The sequence below is a fragment of the Excalfactoria chinensis genome, chromosome 2 (genome assembly GCF_039878825.1).
Source record: "Excalfactoria chinensis isolate bCotChi1 chromosome 2, bCotChi1.hap2, whole genome shotgun sequence".
NCBI lineage: Eukaryota > Metazoa > Chordata > Aves > Galliformes > Phasianidae > Excalfactoria > Excalfactoria chinensis.
In genome coordinates this window covers 124179376-124197423 of record NC_092826.1, presented here as the reverse complement: position 1 = coordinate 124197423, position 18048 = coordinate 124179376, and the positions used below count along the sequence as shown (strand labels likewise).

At 34.4% G+C, this 18048-nt stretch overlaps 1 protein-coding gene across 1 annotated transcript in view; it reads right to left on the bottom strand.

The window, feature by feature from the left end:
* The window catches only part of PLXDC2 (plexin domain containing 2), a 224210-nt gene that overhangs the window by 47970 nt on the left and 158192 nt on the right, over nt 1-18048 (bottom strand). The window contains exons 5-6 of the mRNA XM_072329453.1: nt 10752-10874; nt 7713-7831 (exon numbers count right to left, since the gene is read on the bottom strand). Coding sequence (XP_072185554.1) covers nt 7713-7831; nt 10752-10874 — 242 coding nt within the window. The remainder of the gene's footprint in view (nt 1-7712; nt 7832-10751; nt 10875-18048) is intronic.

Sequence of the window (18048 nt, the reverse complement as noted above, 5' to 3'; positions counted from 1 at the left end):
AAAGAGAAGGAATTGTCAGCAGTTTATTTCACCCAGTTTAAGACAAATTGGGATGAGGTGCTAGTATCAGACATGGAGAAGGCATTACCTCTTGTCAGCTATTAAACACTTGAATAGAAATTTCAGTTTGGAATGAGCAAATAAAAATCTATGGCTCAGGAAACTTGCACTGAAAACTGTTTTACAATCTATTTAAAAATATTTTTAGTCTGATGATGTTCATATTTAATATACTTTGGAGTAGTGGGGAAATTGTTCTATAAAATTTGGAAAATGTCAGATATTTACTTGCAAGTATCTCTGGAAAGGAATAAAAGGACTTTGAGAGCTATCCAGTTTTACAGAACAGAGATACTGATGCCAGGTAACATAGTTTTATGAAAGTAGGTGTTACCAAATTTGATTTAATTTTTTGGAGGAGACTGCAGCTTTGGCCGATCACTGCATATTTCAATTGTATAGTAGAATTCTGTAAGGTTTTTAATTATTGACAAGTAAAATGTATATAATTATTAATATAGTTAATCACACTAATCACAAACGGATCCATCATTGAAGGATCAGCTTAGACTGGTAATGTGTTTTTATAGTATAAAACACCTCTCTGGGCATCAGACCTAGTATCCAAGATTTTCTTAAAGTCTGGGAAGGAAATGTTTGTTTACTGCCTAACAGTTCTTCGGATGATACCCTCAGAGTAAAAATAGTCAAATATTTGGATCAATTACCAAATTAGACCTTGTGAAAATTAGAAAGTTAAAGCTTATAAAATGAAGTGTGAAGTAGAGGTCTGGAGACCATTTTCTGGAAAGCAACAGTTCTGAAAGGAATCTTGGGATAGTAGTGAATGAGCAATTCCAGCTTTCAGAGGAGTAATCAGAGCAAGAAACCTAACTGATGTGATATCTGATTACATAAACAGTGAAATACAGTCTAAGAGTGGGGTTGCTGCTTTATATTTATGCACATTAGATAACTACTGAAGTTGTACACAGAATTTAGGAGGGCCTATTTCTTGAAAAGATTCTGCAAACCAAAGGAAGATCAAAAAAGTCATATAAATTATTTGAAAACTTCCATAGTTCTCAACTGCCATTAACACTGTGATTCATTTGTCTCCTCCAAAGAAAATGGAACACTGACTTGACTACCATGAACAAGTACTGCCACAGGGAATAGTAACTAGGGCAAAAGAGCTAGCCTATAGTTAACTATGAATTACCGGACTGAAGACAGAAGAAACTGGATCAGATGCAACAGACAGAGATGCAAGGTGCTAACTCAGCTAATCTAATAGTTATAGTACTAGCAAAGTTATAGTACTAGCAAAGTTATAGTACTAGCAAAACTATACTGTTGGCCAGTGTTTTTCACTTATCAGATAAAATCTAAAATAAAAAGCTGTTTAACAATCCACTGAATGAGGATTCGGTATTGTCTGCCAACTAATGGTATGTTTTCTCCTGTTTGAGTTGAGCTGTAGCTTGTTTTTCCTTTTCCTTGTTCCCAAAATATCCTTTAGCTTTGATTTCACTTGTATCAGGCTAGGAAAAATTAAATTTGAGAATATTAACTTAAAAAAGTGAGTTCTTAGTAAATTGAATACTGTCATAAATTTCAAATTATTTTACTGTCTCTACAACCTGTGAATTTGTACTGCTTTGGCTGTTTTTACCTGGAGTTTCAAATCTACAAAAAACATTTTGGTAATACTGCTTCTTCCACATCATTTTAAACCTGGTTTGTATCAGCTATTAGATAAGCTTGTATCAGTTCAGCACTGATGCAGATATTGGAGAATATGACATATGGAGTTTGAAAAGTCATACTTTCAAAGTCCTTCAAACAAAAGACTTACTGAGTTCATAACAAGTCTATACATTTTCTTTAGCATGAACACAAACAAAATAAGAGAAAATTATTCACAATCTCAGAATACTTTGGAGAAATACTAACAATGAGGAAACTGTCTTGAAAGACCTTGAGAAGGAAGATACTCTTGCTGAAAACTTTGAAAATCAAGTCAGAAAAAGCACTGGTGTGAAGGATGCACTGACAATATTTCTCTTTCAGGTTAGGATGGAAATGAATCAAATGAAGGATGGAATTAGAGTTTTAGAGAGACAAAATAAAGCTGGAACTGGTGTTCAGGTATGATGTGTATGATCTGCAAAGTGTGTTGGAAAAATGGCAGCAACTTTAAAAAGCAGTTGAAATTTTGAATATGTGTTTTAGAAACAGAAAAAAATGCATAAGATAAAGAAATCTCACAGGTTAAGTGAGTACAGCCAGCTCTTCAAACTGAGGTATCACCTATGTCAAGTAAGTAGTCATGGAACAAAAACATAAAGTAGAAGGTAGCTCATAACCTTCAAAAAACTTGAAAAACTGCAGCATAATTAAATCTGCATTTTCAAATACATATTTTCATTCTTATAGTATAGGGAAATAACTGATTTTAAAGAACCAAATATTTAAGTCTGTCAGTGATGAGTGTAGTGAGTTTACAGGTGGAACCTTTGTGATGAGATGAAAAGATAAAGTGGGCATTTACTATATTATATCTCTTTAGAGAATACAACCTTTTTACAGGAGGCTTATGGTAAATAACATGTTTTTTTTTATTGAAAACTACATCCATACACAGCAAGAAAATAGCTACTGTTCTAAATCTCTCATTTGAATGACAAGACATGTCATGACAGTTTGACAAGTTGAACAGTTGCACAAGGAGTTTTATGGCATTGTATTTGGGTGACAGATTTTAACTAGAATCATTCCAAAATATGTTGATGGTTCTACCATCAATAACACGAACTCTTTTACTGTGTAAATCACAGGTATATGAGTGAGTTTCCCAAACACATGTTAGTGCTGGGGACACTGACATCTCTATTACTGATTAAATAATTCAGCAATAGTGAGAATACTTAGAATTTATGATGAATTCCATTCTTCCTTAGGAACAGTAATCGAGTCAGTATTTTCCATCTGAGAACTCCCAAAGTTTGTTCTTTTCAACATGCTCTGAGGACTAGTCAGAATCTTACTCTTCAAAAAAAGAATAAAATAATGTCCTCTGACCTTATTCTGAAGGAGATGGTAAGCAGGGTGCAATTACTGCCCCACATCAAACCCGAGTCAAAGATAAGAGCCAGAGTATGCTGCAAAATAATAATTAGGAATACAATAGTACTTATATAGGATTTCCATTGCCAGCTTCCTCAACAAATATTAATAAATGCATGAAACTTATTTTGGGGTTTTAAGTCAAATAAACTGAACACCTGATAAAATCAAATATCCCACTTCCATATTAATATTTTTGATAATAATATCAGAGACAAAAAAGTGCAAAACATGCATAATGCAGGCAGAATATTTGTTCAGATTGTTTAAATTTAAAATTATCTATAAACAACGAGGAGGCTTGGAGTGTTTGGAGCCTCCAAAAATGGAGTTTGTTCTATCACAGATAGCAGAAAATTCAATTTTATACAAGTGCCAGTAGCTAATCACACACATTCACTTCTGTCTACTTGTACAGTAGAAAGAAACTCAAAGTCTCTTAGAATTATTTTCTTACTTCACATTTTGGGCAACCTGAACAGGCATTTCAACTTTTGTAAAGGTTTCTGGATAAACAGGGTCATTACCATTTAAATGAACAAAGAAGGCCTTCAAGATAGTGAAATTCAGAAAAATATCCAATACCATTAGGAAAGCCATTGGTATCTTTGCCTTATTTGTCCTGCATTAATCACAGAAGAAAACACAACTAAGTGTTAAACTAAGGAACATTATGCGCTAGCAGGAAAAGATTATAATGAAGTTCAAAAAGAAAAAAGAGCTCCTAAAATCTAAACTTCTGAGAAATTTAGAATATAAAGAAATACTTTCTACTAAATTATACAAAAGTATTCATTTGCAGAAAATTTTCTTTCTTCCTTTCTCTTTTTCTTTCTCTTTCTTTCTTTCTTTCTTTCTTTCTTTCTTTCTTTCTTTCTTTCTTTCTTTCTTTCTTTCTTTCTTTCTTTCTTTCTCTTTCATTCTTTCTTTCCTTCTTTCTTTCTTTCTTTCTTTCTTTCTTTCTTTCTTTCTTTCTTTCTTTCTTTCTTTCTTTCTTTCTTTCTTTCTTTCTTTCTTTCTTTCTTTCTTTCTTTCTTTCTTTCTTTCTCTTTCTCTCTCTCTCTCTCTCTCTCTCTCTCTCTCTCTCTCTCTCTCTCTTTCTCTTTCTCTTTCTCTTTCTCTCTTTCTCTCTTTCTTATTGGACAGATTGTTCCATATGTTTAGTATTTCACATATAGCAGAGGTGTATCACCTCCTGCCAGCTGGGATATTAAACACTTGCAAGAACACCAACTAATGGTGTAAGCAAAGTTATTTAAAATGAAGATATGTGCATGTTAAACTAACTGAATCAGGAAATCAGGAAATTAATGAATATCTTGTCTTGCTTTTGGACCTTGTCATATTTTCTTTCCAAAAAGGAAAGAAAAGTACCTAAAAACTGCTTGGATATTCCCACTGCAATTCAGCGTTGATATCCATTCTAATATGATGTTGATATTAATTCAGACCTTATGCTAATATTATCTGATATTCTGATATTAATGCTAAACTGAATCCAATATTAATGTACAGGAGGAATACCAGATAAACAGATAAACAAACACAATAGATATGATTTTTAGCAGGGCAAGGTTCACCTTGCAGAGTATTTAAGAATTAGACAAAATACCAAACTAAATCTTGTGCATTTCAAATAGTTGTCTCATTTTGAAAACTTGACTGCATAGCTTATAGTTACCTCATAGTTTTATGAGGTAGCAAATGTGATGTAGAAGCAGGAAGAATATGAAGAGTGAGTCTCAAATGGTTTGAATAAATCACAACTAAAAGGTAAAACCTAGATTTTATTTCTATTTTTCATTAAATACATTGTCAAAATTGTTTTAAAAGTGGATTCTTCAGGATAAACTCCCAGTGTCACTCACAGAGTTCCTGAGGGATGCTTTATAATATTACTGGCAATCTGTGTGATACATGTCCTTCATTGATGTTTCAGCTTGAAAGCCTCCTATGACAATGCAGTGAAGACCGCATAGGTTTGCCATAGATCACTGTCATTTTTGATGAAATGTGATGCTAACATGAAGTGGCACCAAAAAGATGGCAGAAATCTTCTCTTCCCACTTCTACTCATGCTAGTGAGCACTCACATCAGTAATTTTACTGGAGTTAATGGGGCTAATGACAATATGACTCACCAGCAAGATAAATTGTTCCAGAATGGAAGACTTCAGAAAGCACTGGATTCAGCAGTGAAACCAAAGCAATTCCTATCTAGATGTATAAGCTCTGGAGTTAAGATTTAATTTACAAGTGTCTCAGTTTTTCTCTTTGGATAACTTGTGTTTGATCAGTAGTTGGAAATATTATTTCATTTTCCTGAAAGAGGTAGTTTTAATGAAGCAAGGCACGTGGCGAAGGTAGTCTTTTAAAGATCTTATCCTCCAAGTTAACTACCCATGGCCCAGTGAAATATATAATTGTAATAACCTGAGATTTCACAAAACCTTTATAAAATTATTTGCAGACAACAAGTATGTAACTACTGTTTTAGAAACATCTCCGTCCTTGACTGAGTGCAATAATTCCAAAGAAATTTCATTCAGGACAAGAATAATTTGTGACAGGATGTACTGTGCAGGGAATTTTGAGAGGTTCCATTGTTGAGCAGTGGAAATAAGCCATAAATAAATTACCACATTTGTAAATTCCAATTCTTTGTGTCTCAGGATTACCAAAACAGATAATGATAACAACCTACTCTTGGAAAGCAGACAAGTTCTAGAGAAATCTCTCAGTAGAAACAGTTGAGGGCAAGAAGCCTATCCAGTGCTACCATAGAACTTCCTAGGTTTATCTATACATCATATAGCATAGTTGCATGCAAGTTATGTGACATTAATGAAGTGACCCATTTCCTCCCATCCTCCTAAATGAATAAAATATTCTATGCCTGGCATGCAGCATCACTGCATACATTTGTCCAAAATGAACACAAAATACTATCAGTTTAGAGTAGCAGCTTCTATTACCCATATTGGATTCATTTTGCAGAGTGCTAGATATTGACAGAAAGGGCTGAGGATCTGATAGCCAGGAATAGCAGTTTTCTGATAACAACACCATTTTGATGTCAGAATTCATGAATAGTTCTTAGTGAATTTATCTTAAAAGTACAAATTGAAGTAGTGTAACTCCCCACTTCCCTGGGCCTTGAAGGCAGGACATTTTCTGTAGTCTTCAGAAGATTTGTTTTCCTTTAAAATGGTTTCAACAACAGGAAATAAAGATGCTTTAGTGCACAATCATTTGATGAAGCTCAGGCTCCTCCGTGGTAACCAGAGCAAAGCTTTTCTGAAGCTGTAGTCAAAATTTTAATAAAGGGCATTGTTTAATACTATGTTCAGAAACAAACTGAGAGTCAGAGACACCAGTACATCTTTTATAAGATAAGGAAAACCAGGTACGTGGGCATATCAGAAGTTTCTTTCATCTACAAAAATAATTCAGTTAGAATATTCTGCAGCAACCCTGTTTCCAAGGTGCAAATACATTTAACATATTAATGCTGCTAGTAGAATAACCCAGACTCCCACTAGCTTCCTGATAAAGGGAAGAGTTGCATTGTTTCATTGAGGTACATGGCATCGACACAAGCATGACAACTGAGCCTGACAGTAAACAATCGATCTGCAGCAGAGAGAGAAGAGAAACCAGATTTCCCCAAATCTCTAAAATAAGTCATATCACTGCTAACATTTATTTTTTAATATGGAGGACAAAAATACATGTACATATTCAAGGAAAAGTCACACTTTCTTACACTCTTCATACCAAACTGAGATTAAAATATTAAAAAAATCACAAAATGAAAGAAAACATTCCTTGTCCTTGCAGACTTAAGCATATCCACCATTTGATGCTCATTCACAGGAAACTGCCTTGGAGGTGTAGCCTCAGCACTAGTCTAGTATTATGAAAGATTCATCAAAAGTATTAAAATACACAACTGGAATTCTGAAAGACTTAGAAAATGCACAAGATCCCAAGTGAGACAGCAAGACAGGGAAGCTATGAAGATAAACCAAATGGCTTCAATCTAAACAGCGTTATCACCAAAGAAATGGAAAGCCTCACAGAACAAAAGAAACAAAATAGTTATTTATTATTTGAGATATATAGACCTTGAAGTACTTCAGTTTCCAAGAAAATGAAGATGTAAAAGAAAGGTAGCCTTTCAATACTAATCACTGATGCCGGAGTATTTAAGTTAGTTGAACTAATTGAGAATATTGCCCTACACTTCAAAGCTGCAAATAAATAAATAAATAAATAAATAAATAAAAAATCTACAGAACAATCTAATCTTTGCTAACAGCCAACACTTACAACCATACAAAAGGACCAGCTGAAATCTAGGAGTAGCACATTTGAGTCATGTTGATGTTTTTCAAGTCCGCCACACCAACGTCACTTATGCAATAAAATGTAATTTTCTGCATAGTAGGTGACTAAGAAGCAATATGAGGAAATGATCTTAAACAGTTGAACTTAAAAACACCCACCAAAAATGGAGGGAAATTCCTGACAAGTATGAAGAGATTTTTCTACTGAAATGAAAGTTTTCTGACACAACTTACTTCTTTGTAGCCGAAAATGATACGCCCATCATTGAGAAGGGTGGCCTGAAAAGTGAAACTGCCCAGGTTGTAATTATCCTGCAGATGAACATGGTCCCACTGGACAACTAGTGCTGTGCCTGTGAACCCCAGAGCGGGGGTAGAGAGGCAAAGGGAAGAAAAAATATGAGAAAAATATTAACTGACTGTATGAAATGTACTTAACTTCAGTTACTTGAAACAAAAAACAGTGATTTTCCTATTTAGCAACTTTCAGCCCAGCATCTGAAGAGCCGAAGATATTACAAACACACGTTGCAGATGAAATCTTCTAAAGGGCAGACATTCCTGTGCCACAGATAACTACCTCAGCTTCTCACAGGTAAGTCTGTTAAATCAAGAGTGGCCAAATAACTTGTCTGGGGATGCACAAGGAGCCAAGACAACAAAATCCAACATTCACAGGTTTGCTGCCATGGCATTTCTTCCACTGTCTGTGTATAGTCTGTGTATATATATACGCCATGAAGACTTTGAAAAGCAAAGTGCTAATAGCACTACCTGCTTTGTGAAACTTATTGTTTGAAGAATTCATATTCTTCCATTAACTGTGCATTAATATAAATAGCATTATTTTATTTCTTTTTTGCATAGCTCAAGTCCTTGCTGAGGCTCTGCAAGTTGAAAAATATTAGGAGCTGGCAATAAATAAATGTAGCTTGAACTAAAACCACTAACAATTCACAGCTGGAGTAAATATTAAGTCTGGTGTGCAGAGATTTAGTTGTAAGAGACTTGCTAATATTCACAGGGGTTCACTGGATGAATATCCACTTATTGCAATAAAAATGTACCCCAAGTGACTTGCATATCCTATGAGCATGTTGTACAGATGTTGAGGGTTACAGATACTTTCAGGCAGCTTGGCTGAAAGACACATCACCAAAACCATGTTTACTGAAAATGTCTTTTTTAGTCTCCTGGACTATGTGCCATACTTAACATACTATTCCATTTATTTATTTATTTATTGGCACTAATGGGAGTTATGTGCTTTGATTCACAACACTTGAATTTTGTTGCTTGCAGAGTGTTCAGGGTAGCTCAGTATGTTTCTAGCTCAATGCATTTTCTAGATATCCTTGAAATATCTTTTGTTACAGATCTTCAGTGCTGTAACTTCTATGAATACATCCAGTCAGAGGATGTCACAGAACTATGAGCATGCAATTTTTTGATGCATACTGCAGTAAGTACACCATATCATTGGTTTATGTGTCTTTCATAAGTATAGCACATTCTCATTACATTGAGCATTTGACTGTGCATTTTTCCTTTTGTGATCAAATTTATTAACTGTTTATTATTATTGCTTATTGGAATTTTGTTTTAAAGGAACGCAGAGGGACTTTTAAAGTTACTGAAGCAAAAAAATAAACTTTTATAGCCAGTCCATAAGAGCATCTCAGAATACAAAACTAATGTGAAGGTCAACTTCCTCCAAAACGCTGCCCCCTCATTCACAAGGACACTTGTGTAGGTTCATGTGAAGGTAGGCAATTAGCTCCACAATGGAGACTTGTACAGGTCACCACACTCTGTGCTTGTCCAATACAGATGTAGTTCTAAACTAGCACACTTGCCCAGATAGTTGGACAGTGATGAATAAGTAATAAGGAGCTGTAGAGACAACTCACACTTTTAAAAAAATCTGGAGTTAGATGGCTTTGTCCCAAAGCACCTGTGGTGCAAAAGATCACTGTAGATTATTCGTGAAGAAGGATGTAAAATTTCAAATATATATTCAACAGAAGCTAATAAATCTGGTATGGAATGCTGCTCTGCTACACAGAAGGGCTCGAATCCCAGGAGTTGGACTCGATGATCTCTAAGGTCCCTTCCAACTCGCATGATACTGTGATACTGTGATACTGTGAATGCAACAATAATTAGTAGCATCTTTCCCAGAATATTCTAATTTTTTCAGGAAAGATGACAATTCTCAGGCCATGGTCCCAGATGATGTAAAAAATGAAAACAGTTATTCTTAGAAAATTCAGGGAGCAGGATGTTCTCATCCAACTCTGTTGAATTCTTAATAAGTAAGGACAAGAATGTAAGAAAAATTTATGATTGGGTGAAAAGGTGATAGAATAAATTTTGATCCCCAACCTGACGAACAAAATGTACACTCCTGATTAAAAACAGGATATATTATTGGACATGGCCATAATCTTTGTTTTAATTCACTGTATATAAACATACAGAGGATGGTACGTTCTTATCAAGGAACATTTAAAGGAAACAGATTTTTTTATATTAAATAATTTTTGATTTTAAATTAAGAATATGGAATAAGTGACATTGTATTCAACCAATAAAGCCCCGAGGTAAGGTAGAAGATGTCATTTGGTCACATAGGTTATGTTTTCAAAATAATGATTACAACTGACTTTATGAAAAAATGCCCACACATTTAAGGCATTTGAAATATTTTACAGTTTTGACCTTGCAAACGTTGCAGTTTACCTTTTAACCTTTCAATCTTTTCCGCAGGGGGCTGCTGAGAACTCATGGTATAGACAAGCATATTGGATTCCAATCCTGGAACTCCATGGACACTCTGTCTTTGACGGGTTTATTAACCTTATACGTGCCCTACTTCTGTATAGACTTGGTACTGCGCTCAATGAATACTATCTATTTCCATTTTAGCCAAGGGGCTGGACTGTATTTTCTGTATAATTTTTCAAGGAACAGGAACTTGTACTTTTATAGAAGACGGATTTTTCCTTTTAAAATTGGAAAAACACATTGCTAGTTCAAGTACTTTGATATACAACAGCAATCTACCTAATTAGGAAAAAACATTCATGACTCTTTAACCGTTTTCTAAATAAAGAAGTTTTTTTTGGATGTCTAGCCTCATAGTTTAAATAGCCTGTGATTTAAAAAGAATAGATACTGAAAAAATCTTCAGTTTTTCCTTCAAAAATATTTAGGAAAATATGAAGAATCAAGGGACACAGACACATTTATTTATGAAGGACTACTACATACCATTATCAAAGTATCTGACTGTTGAATTTCTTGATACACTGGGATCAAAATTTGCCATTAAGGGTGCAATATATTGTGTAGCTGTTAGCATTCGATGCACAACTTCTCCAGTATATATGAAACCTACAATAAAGAAAAAATATTGTGACCATCTCAGTAACTTCTGAAAGGATTTAAGAGAATAGCAGGTTTAATCAGGCATTGCCAGAGCAATAAAGGATCTTCTGAGAGAAATTAATCCCACCACCAATTTTGTATCAAATTAAATAAGATTTAAAACTGCAGAAAGATGTCTGATTTTCAGAAGAACAAGATCCAAGAAAAACCAATTGAACCACTAGCTCGAGAAGACGTTTTCCATACAGGAAAAAAAGCCACAGAAACATAGAAGACCTAGGGAAGACAAACTAGTTAAGGACAAAAGGCAGATGTGTGGCATTATCAAAATGAGTCATTTACCACTATGCATATTCCATAGTTTTTTCCACAACTTCCAGTAATCTGACTTTTTGCTATTTATCAACATATTTACTTTTGCAAATTATTACCTCTTCAGAAGTTGAGCTAATCCTTTCTCATATTTATAGATAAACAGAGTTAGAGACCATTTCAGACAATCTTTAAAAAAATTCAAATGAGGAATGGAACAGGCAGGTTTTTTTTCATGATTGTATGCCAAGATGTAATTCTGGAACATTCTCTGCAGCGTCAGATCTCACCAGTTTGTCCTGCTCATCCCCAAATCCACAACAGTCTTCAGACTAATTGTATGTCCTGATCTGCTTCCATCAGCAATTTTCACCTAAAAACTCTTCCTTGTTTGGAATTAGAGATTTCCTCTGAGGAAAAACAATCATCTGGGTACTTAAAATGGCAGAAAAGCCCTGCCATTTTAAACAATTTAGGCTCTACAAATAAATGTGTGTTGTTAAGGCTCATGAACTTCAAGTAAATAGTGGGACTAACTTAAATGCCAAACACAGAGCCCGACTCAAGATCTTTCATTCTGCTGTAGTGTCTATTCTTAAATTCTATTTATTAAGTTCTTTTTGAAAAATTCTGTGTTAGCAAGGTGGTGAGCTAGGCAACTAAATACCTTTACATCATTTAAAGCAGACCGTGTATTCAAAGAACACGTCATTTTAACATCCAATCTACTAAATCATAGAATTAATCCACATTGAAGATTCTTTGAATTAAATATCGAAACAACACTTTTTCTCTTTTGCTAATTGACAGTTAGTGAGAAATAACAATTAAAACATGAAAAACATTCACACATATTTACAAGTCATTCATAGACTTTAGTAGTCATCTTTTTAGGGTAGACAGCAATCCTGCCAATGCACAGTCCATGAAATGCATTTCATTTTTTTCCTATTTATTGCTGCATACTTCTAAAATATCCCTGCCTTGAGAACCACTTCCTCATGTTTATTTAGACATTTTAAATAAATACAATTCCATAAAATATTTGTGCTTTATATTATCTCCTTGGTCAAGTGTGCATGCATTTTAACACAGTCTTGGGTAGGTCTATAACCTTGAAACCACTCCTTAATAATATTTGAAGATAACAGAAACTCTGAAGCCATATTCATGTGTTGCTCCTAGCCGTAATACTTCAGCACTTATTAATCTCTTACACAATGCTCCCATCTTTACATACAGTATCCTTTTCAGGTTTTCAATCCTATTTACAGTATAAATGTCACCTTTATAACTAATAATGAGGCAGAAAACAATAGGAAAACAAAAGACTTGCTTGTGTTAGAACACATAGCTAAGTCAATCGTTGCAGGTAATTAGTAATCAAAGAGCGTATTTCCAAGTGTTTGCCGGATACAGCTTTACTTTAGACAAAAATGAAAAGCATGAGGTGGATGATAGCTGGGAAGCAGGCAGGCCTTGCATGAAGATCATTCTAATGAGAACTCCAGTCATGCATTGGAACAACTTGAAAAGAAACACAAAGTCATTTCAAATCATCCCAGACATTCAAAGGCTGTAGCCACTGTTAAGCAGAGACATTTTATCATTGCCACTACAATTTAAAGAAAGCAGCAAATGTAAAACTAACTTATTCCTGAGTGGAATTCTGTAGAAAATTGGCTTATACTATCTGTGACCTAATTTTCTGACAGTGGTAAATACTCATGGGTGATTCATGTAGTCAGGAAGAATTCTTCAGACCTACAATTTCCTGAATCACTTAATCTCTCCTCTGTGGGAGGAGCTGGTAGTACTCTCTTCCAAGTCTCTCAAGTACTATATCCAATATGTTCCTAAACATTGGAAAGATATCAAACAGGAATGAGTATTCAGAATACTGTTAAGTTTTGCGTGTATATATAAATCTAACAAAAACTAAGGATGAACTAATGCTAAAGCCAATTGAAAATCAATGAGGATGTAGTCCTACTCCTCATAATGAACAGTCACAAAAATAGATTATGTAATAAATACATATTGCTACTAAACTATCAAAATATATTTTCTCTTAATGCAGAACCTCAGCTGATTTCAAAATGCATTTATGATCTGTCCACTTTGAAATACGCTTCTTATCTGATGCAGTTTATAATTTTCACAGTAGCTTTCTTGGCTCAGAAAATTTTCCTGGAAAACTTTTGAGATAAAAGCTGTTGCATGCTATTCAAAGAGAGCACAACTATTTCAGTAGCAGCTTTTGGGTTGGCAGGCCATCTCTAACATTTCACTTATATTTAAACATGACAAAATGGAGCTCTCCCATCACTTCTTTTGGTTATACTAGCCTGTCATCTCAGTGGCTTAAGTGGAATAGCCCTGGAAGCACATCATAATCTGAAGGCACAACTGATGAAGCAAGTAATCTGACAATAAGATTAAAACAATATGCACATAAGCTTTCTGTGGCTTCTTTTTCCTACTCCTTGTTGCACACAAAAACAGTATCAACTAGGACATTTTTTTATAATGTTTCCCTGGTGTGCAGAATAACAGAATATACACTCAAGCCAGCACAATGAGGCTTTTGAAATTGCTGTTTATAGTGCATTTATAAAGATATGACAAAACATGGGATATGGAGGCAAAATACAAATGAAATATCTATATTGATAATCATCTCACTTCTAAGGCATTGCTTGAACAAGTTAGGTAACACAGAGTCTGGTTTTATGTATCCGATGCTACAATAAACTGGTTTGGCACATTAGCATTTAGCTGAATTAAAGCAAAAGCTAGTTTGGATTTTAACATTATGTGTGATTTTTAAAAAATTACCTAAAATAACTGGTCATATCTTAAAAGCAGAGACATAGGATATACAGAACTATATGTCACTGTGCTTGTGATGAGTACACTCCAAGCTAGAAGCTCAGTATTTCTTAAAAACTATTATGACAAGCAGTTGGGTTGAACTTCGCTGGATGCCAGCTGCCCAACCAGCCATTATCTAAAAAAAGGGAAAAGATGTTCTGGCAAAAAAGAAAATTTTCAGGGGAAAAGGAATGACTGCATCTGCTATAAAATAAAATAAAATAAAAATAAAAAAATAATGGTGTTAAATAACAATAATAAAATAAGTTTATGTGGAATTACTCCTTGTTGTCACATTGCTCTCATAAAAAAAGCTATAAAACTGCTTGCTCTACAAAATGATCTCTTCTGGAAATAAGAATAAGAGACAATACTTTTTTCTTCCCAAAATACCAAAACACTTAGAAAGAATGGGAATACTCTAAACTACTTTGTGTATCCACTACTACACAGTTTGACACCAACTCTAAAAATTGAACTGTATTTCTCTCTTTTTTTTTTTTTTTCATAGAGCTTGCCCAAATGTCAGATAAGTTTGGCCCAAACTTCATAAAAAAAAATAAATAAATCTACTTATCAGTTATTTTTGTCATGGTAGTGTGTGTTGGTTCATGTACATTTTTTACAGAAGCATTCATATTTCCTATTACAGACATGAATTTCAGTTTTAAAATCTACAAAGCCAATGTATCTGAAAAGTACACCTTCCACAATAACTGTCATCCTGAACCATGTCAGAAAATCTCCAGCAAAGCTGGTTTGGGCAGAGAATGTGGTTGAAATTGTTAACTCAGAGGGAAGTGAAAGACAGATGATAATATATTTATGTGTATTTTTCAGAAGTAGCTAAATTCCAGATTAGAGAACTGACAAGATGATTCTTGGAACTTAACAATAAGTGAAAAATTATGCAGTGAAAAAATAATAATAAAAGTGTGAGACAAGAACCTAGAGGTCAAAACAAATTATAATTTTTTCTTTCCTATAAAAAAGAAACCTGTCTCATACAAAATATTAAATATAATAATAACAATAATTATAAGAAAGAAATGACCTTTTTGAAAAATAACTTACTTTCTTATCAGGCTACTAATGTTAAGTGAAACCATACATTAAAAGCCTTATTAATAGTATAAACTGTGGTTACTTAGCTGGAAAAGGAACAGTCTCCTCACAGTTAATGAACAATGAAAGGTTTTGCATGAGAGAAACTACCATTGGTGAAGGCAATGCTTCCATTCAAGCATACAGCTCAGTGTGGGTTTACTCAAGTGCCCTCACAGCATATAAACTAGAAGGCAAATAACAGAGCTGCTTCCAAAAAAACAGAACCAGAAATAGTTTCCCTAAGAGGGTAAGCTCCAACCCAGATCAGCCAAGGGAAAGCCTAGATTTTAGTTTGTATATTCAAATATGAAACAGGCTTAGCAGAGATGTAATAACACATACATACAGTGAAATGTTTTGCTGAATAGAGGAACTATTTCTTTCATTTCTTCAGGTTCTCCTGTTTAAGTGGGGTGAGTGCACACAACTTCTACTTTTCCTCCAAATCCGTCTGAAAGCTGTTTGTGCAGCCAAGAGAGAAAACTGCAGCAGAACTGGCAGGAGCTTCCTGATTCTGCTTTAGTCTCAGTGTAATCAAAGGTTTCTGAGGCAATCTGTCCTGTGGTATTTCCTATGACCCCCAAACTACCTCATGGGTAGTGGTGCTTCAGCTCCCTCTTTACCATCTTAGACCTAGGGCACTGATCATTTTTTATGGAAATCAGAATCAGCACAAGTACAGTACCATACAGACAAATGCTTTCACCATTCTCACAACTTTAATACCTGGCCTAGTAATTATATATTGTTTGAAGACTGACATTAAACTAACTCATCTGAAGATCAACTTCCTCATCCATGATGGAAAAGATACTAGGACAGAAGAGATAAAAGACTTACTTTGGGCCTATTTAAAAAAACAAACAACAAAACACTGTAATCATCTTTGGAGCCAAAGAAGTGTTTCATGCCTGGCTTTCAGTCAAGTGGAGCTGGACATTATTTACCAAGACAAAGAGAAGCTCCTTACAGCTGAACAGAGAAAACTGATTCATTTGGCATATTGATGTCTTCAGCTGTCATAGATACTACTGTACCAAAGAAAAAAAGTGGGAAAGTAGATAAAAAATTCTTCTGAGTTCTCCAGTTCACTGACTGTGATCATCAGTAATGCAAAACTGCATACATTTTTCTTGGTAATTACTTTTTGCCAGAGTAGGATTAAAAAACAGACCAAAAGAATTGAAAAGTACTGCAAAAGAGTTTATTTAAACATCATGTAAGACTGAGGTTCTAGCAGCAATTTAAAAATTTAAAACAAGTCTTAGCACATTCTGAGACAAATATTATTGTATTTTATTCTACTCTGTAAGATGTCAGTGTATCTGCATGTATTCAATTTGAGTAACTTCTGGATATTCACATTTATGAACAGAAAGCAATAAAAAACTAGGGAAATCAGAACATAGATTGTTAACATTTTTTTTAGCCAGAAATCCTAGTTTTAGATATGGAAGTAAGGGCAAGTGAAACATACCTGCACCCTCTGTATAGGCAGCCTCTGCATACCTGATGCTGTGTGTGCCTGGCCTCATGTGCACCCTTGCTCAAATCACTATAAATACTTTGGACAAGACCCATTACTGAGACCAGCTCACAGACATCTATCTAAGATTCATTTGCCAGTCACAATCTAAATCAGTATGTGCAAAGAGAAAACTCCATATCAAAACCAAATTCATAAAATCTTTCACTATATGAAAGTGAAAGATTCCTTAAGCCACTTTCACTGTAGTAAGACACTGGAGAACACAGTGATCATCTGGTAAAGATATGACCTCATATGCCCAAACAACCAAGATTTCACCTGAATGCCAGGAAATTTTAGGAGTGTTGTTACTCAAGCAAAAATAACCATCAGCTGAGATTGATATAAATTATAGGACACCAGCATAACTCAAGAAGGTATGCATTTATGTTTTCAAAGCTTCAGTGATGTTCAATTCAATGCTCCTACTACTGGAAAATCCTACTTTAAAGCAAACAGTTCACTTCAGTTATTCACCAGCATTTATGTTCGTCTTTTAAAAGATTTTTTGCAAACAAACTTTACTAAAAATTAGCATCTAACAAATATTTATTCATTTACTATTAAAGAAAACTAATTTCAAACTCGCAGCACACAAAGCAACCAATTTGCAAATACCTCCCCTCTTTTCAAATAAGAGACGTAATTATATTTTATGCCACATGTAAATGAAACTATAAAAAATAGAATCTTCCACACACGCATTAACACTTCTTCCTGCTCATTTTTCATTAGAAATAATTGTAACTGTTTCAAGTAACAGGGAAAGACTAAGCACTGCTGCAGCTACTCTTCTTGAGAGGGATAAAACCTTACTACTTCAGCTTCATCTTTTCATTAAGTTAGAAGTCATTTGTTTAAACTGGCACTGTACAAAGACACTGAACTAGTTACTACATTGGTTTAATCCCATTCTTTTACTTAATTTGCCTTAGTGTGATTCTAATCAACATCATGGAATTTAACTGAAAATAACCAGATCAGGTCCCTAAACAGCCAGAAGGTATTTGAGCTTTATTAACTAGCATAGTTCTTGCTTTGTCTGTAGCTGCTGAGAATAGCTGAAAAAATTTTACATCCATTTTAGTTACAGGATGATTCGGTTGTCCTATTGGATGTTTCTGACTGATGACTTATTTTTTTTGTCATACCTTCTTTTATCTATGCAGTAGCAGTAAACATTTGATGTATCTATTCTTGTTGCTGGAATTACACCACCAAAGAACTCAGAAGACACTTTTATGTTTAGGAGGAAAAAATAGCAAGATGTAGCACGGGGGAAATAAAATGGATCAGAAATCATGTTGCTCACATATTTATCTGGTAAGCCTGAAAAACATTGCATCAGTGTTTAAAGTG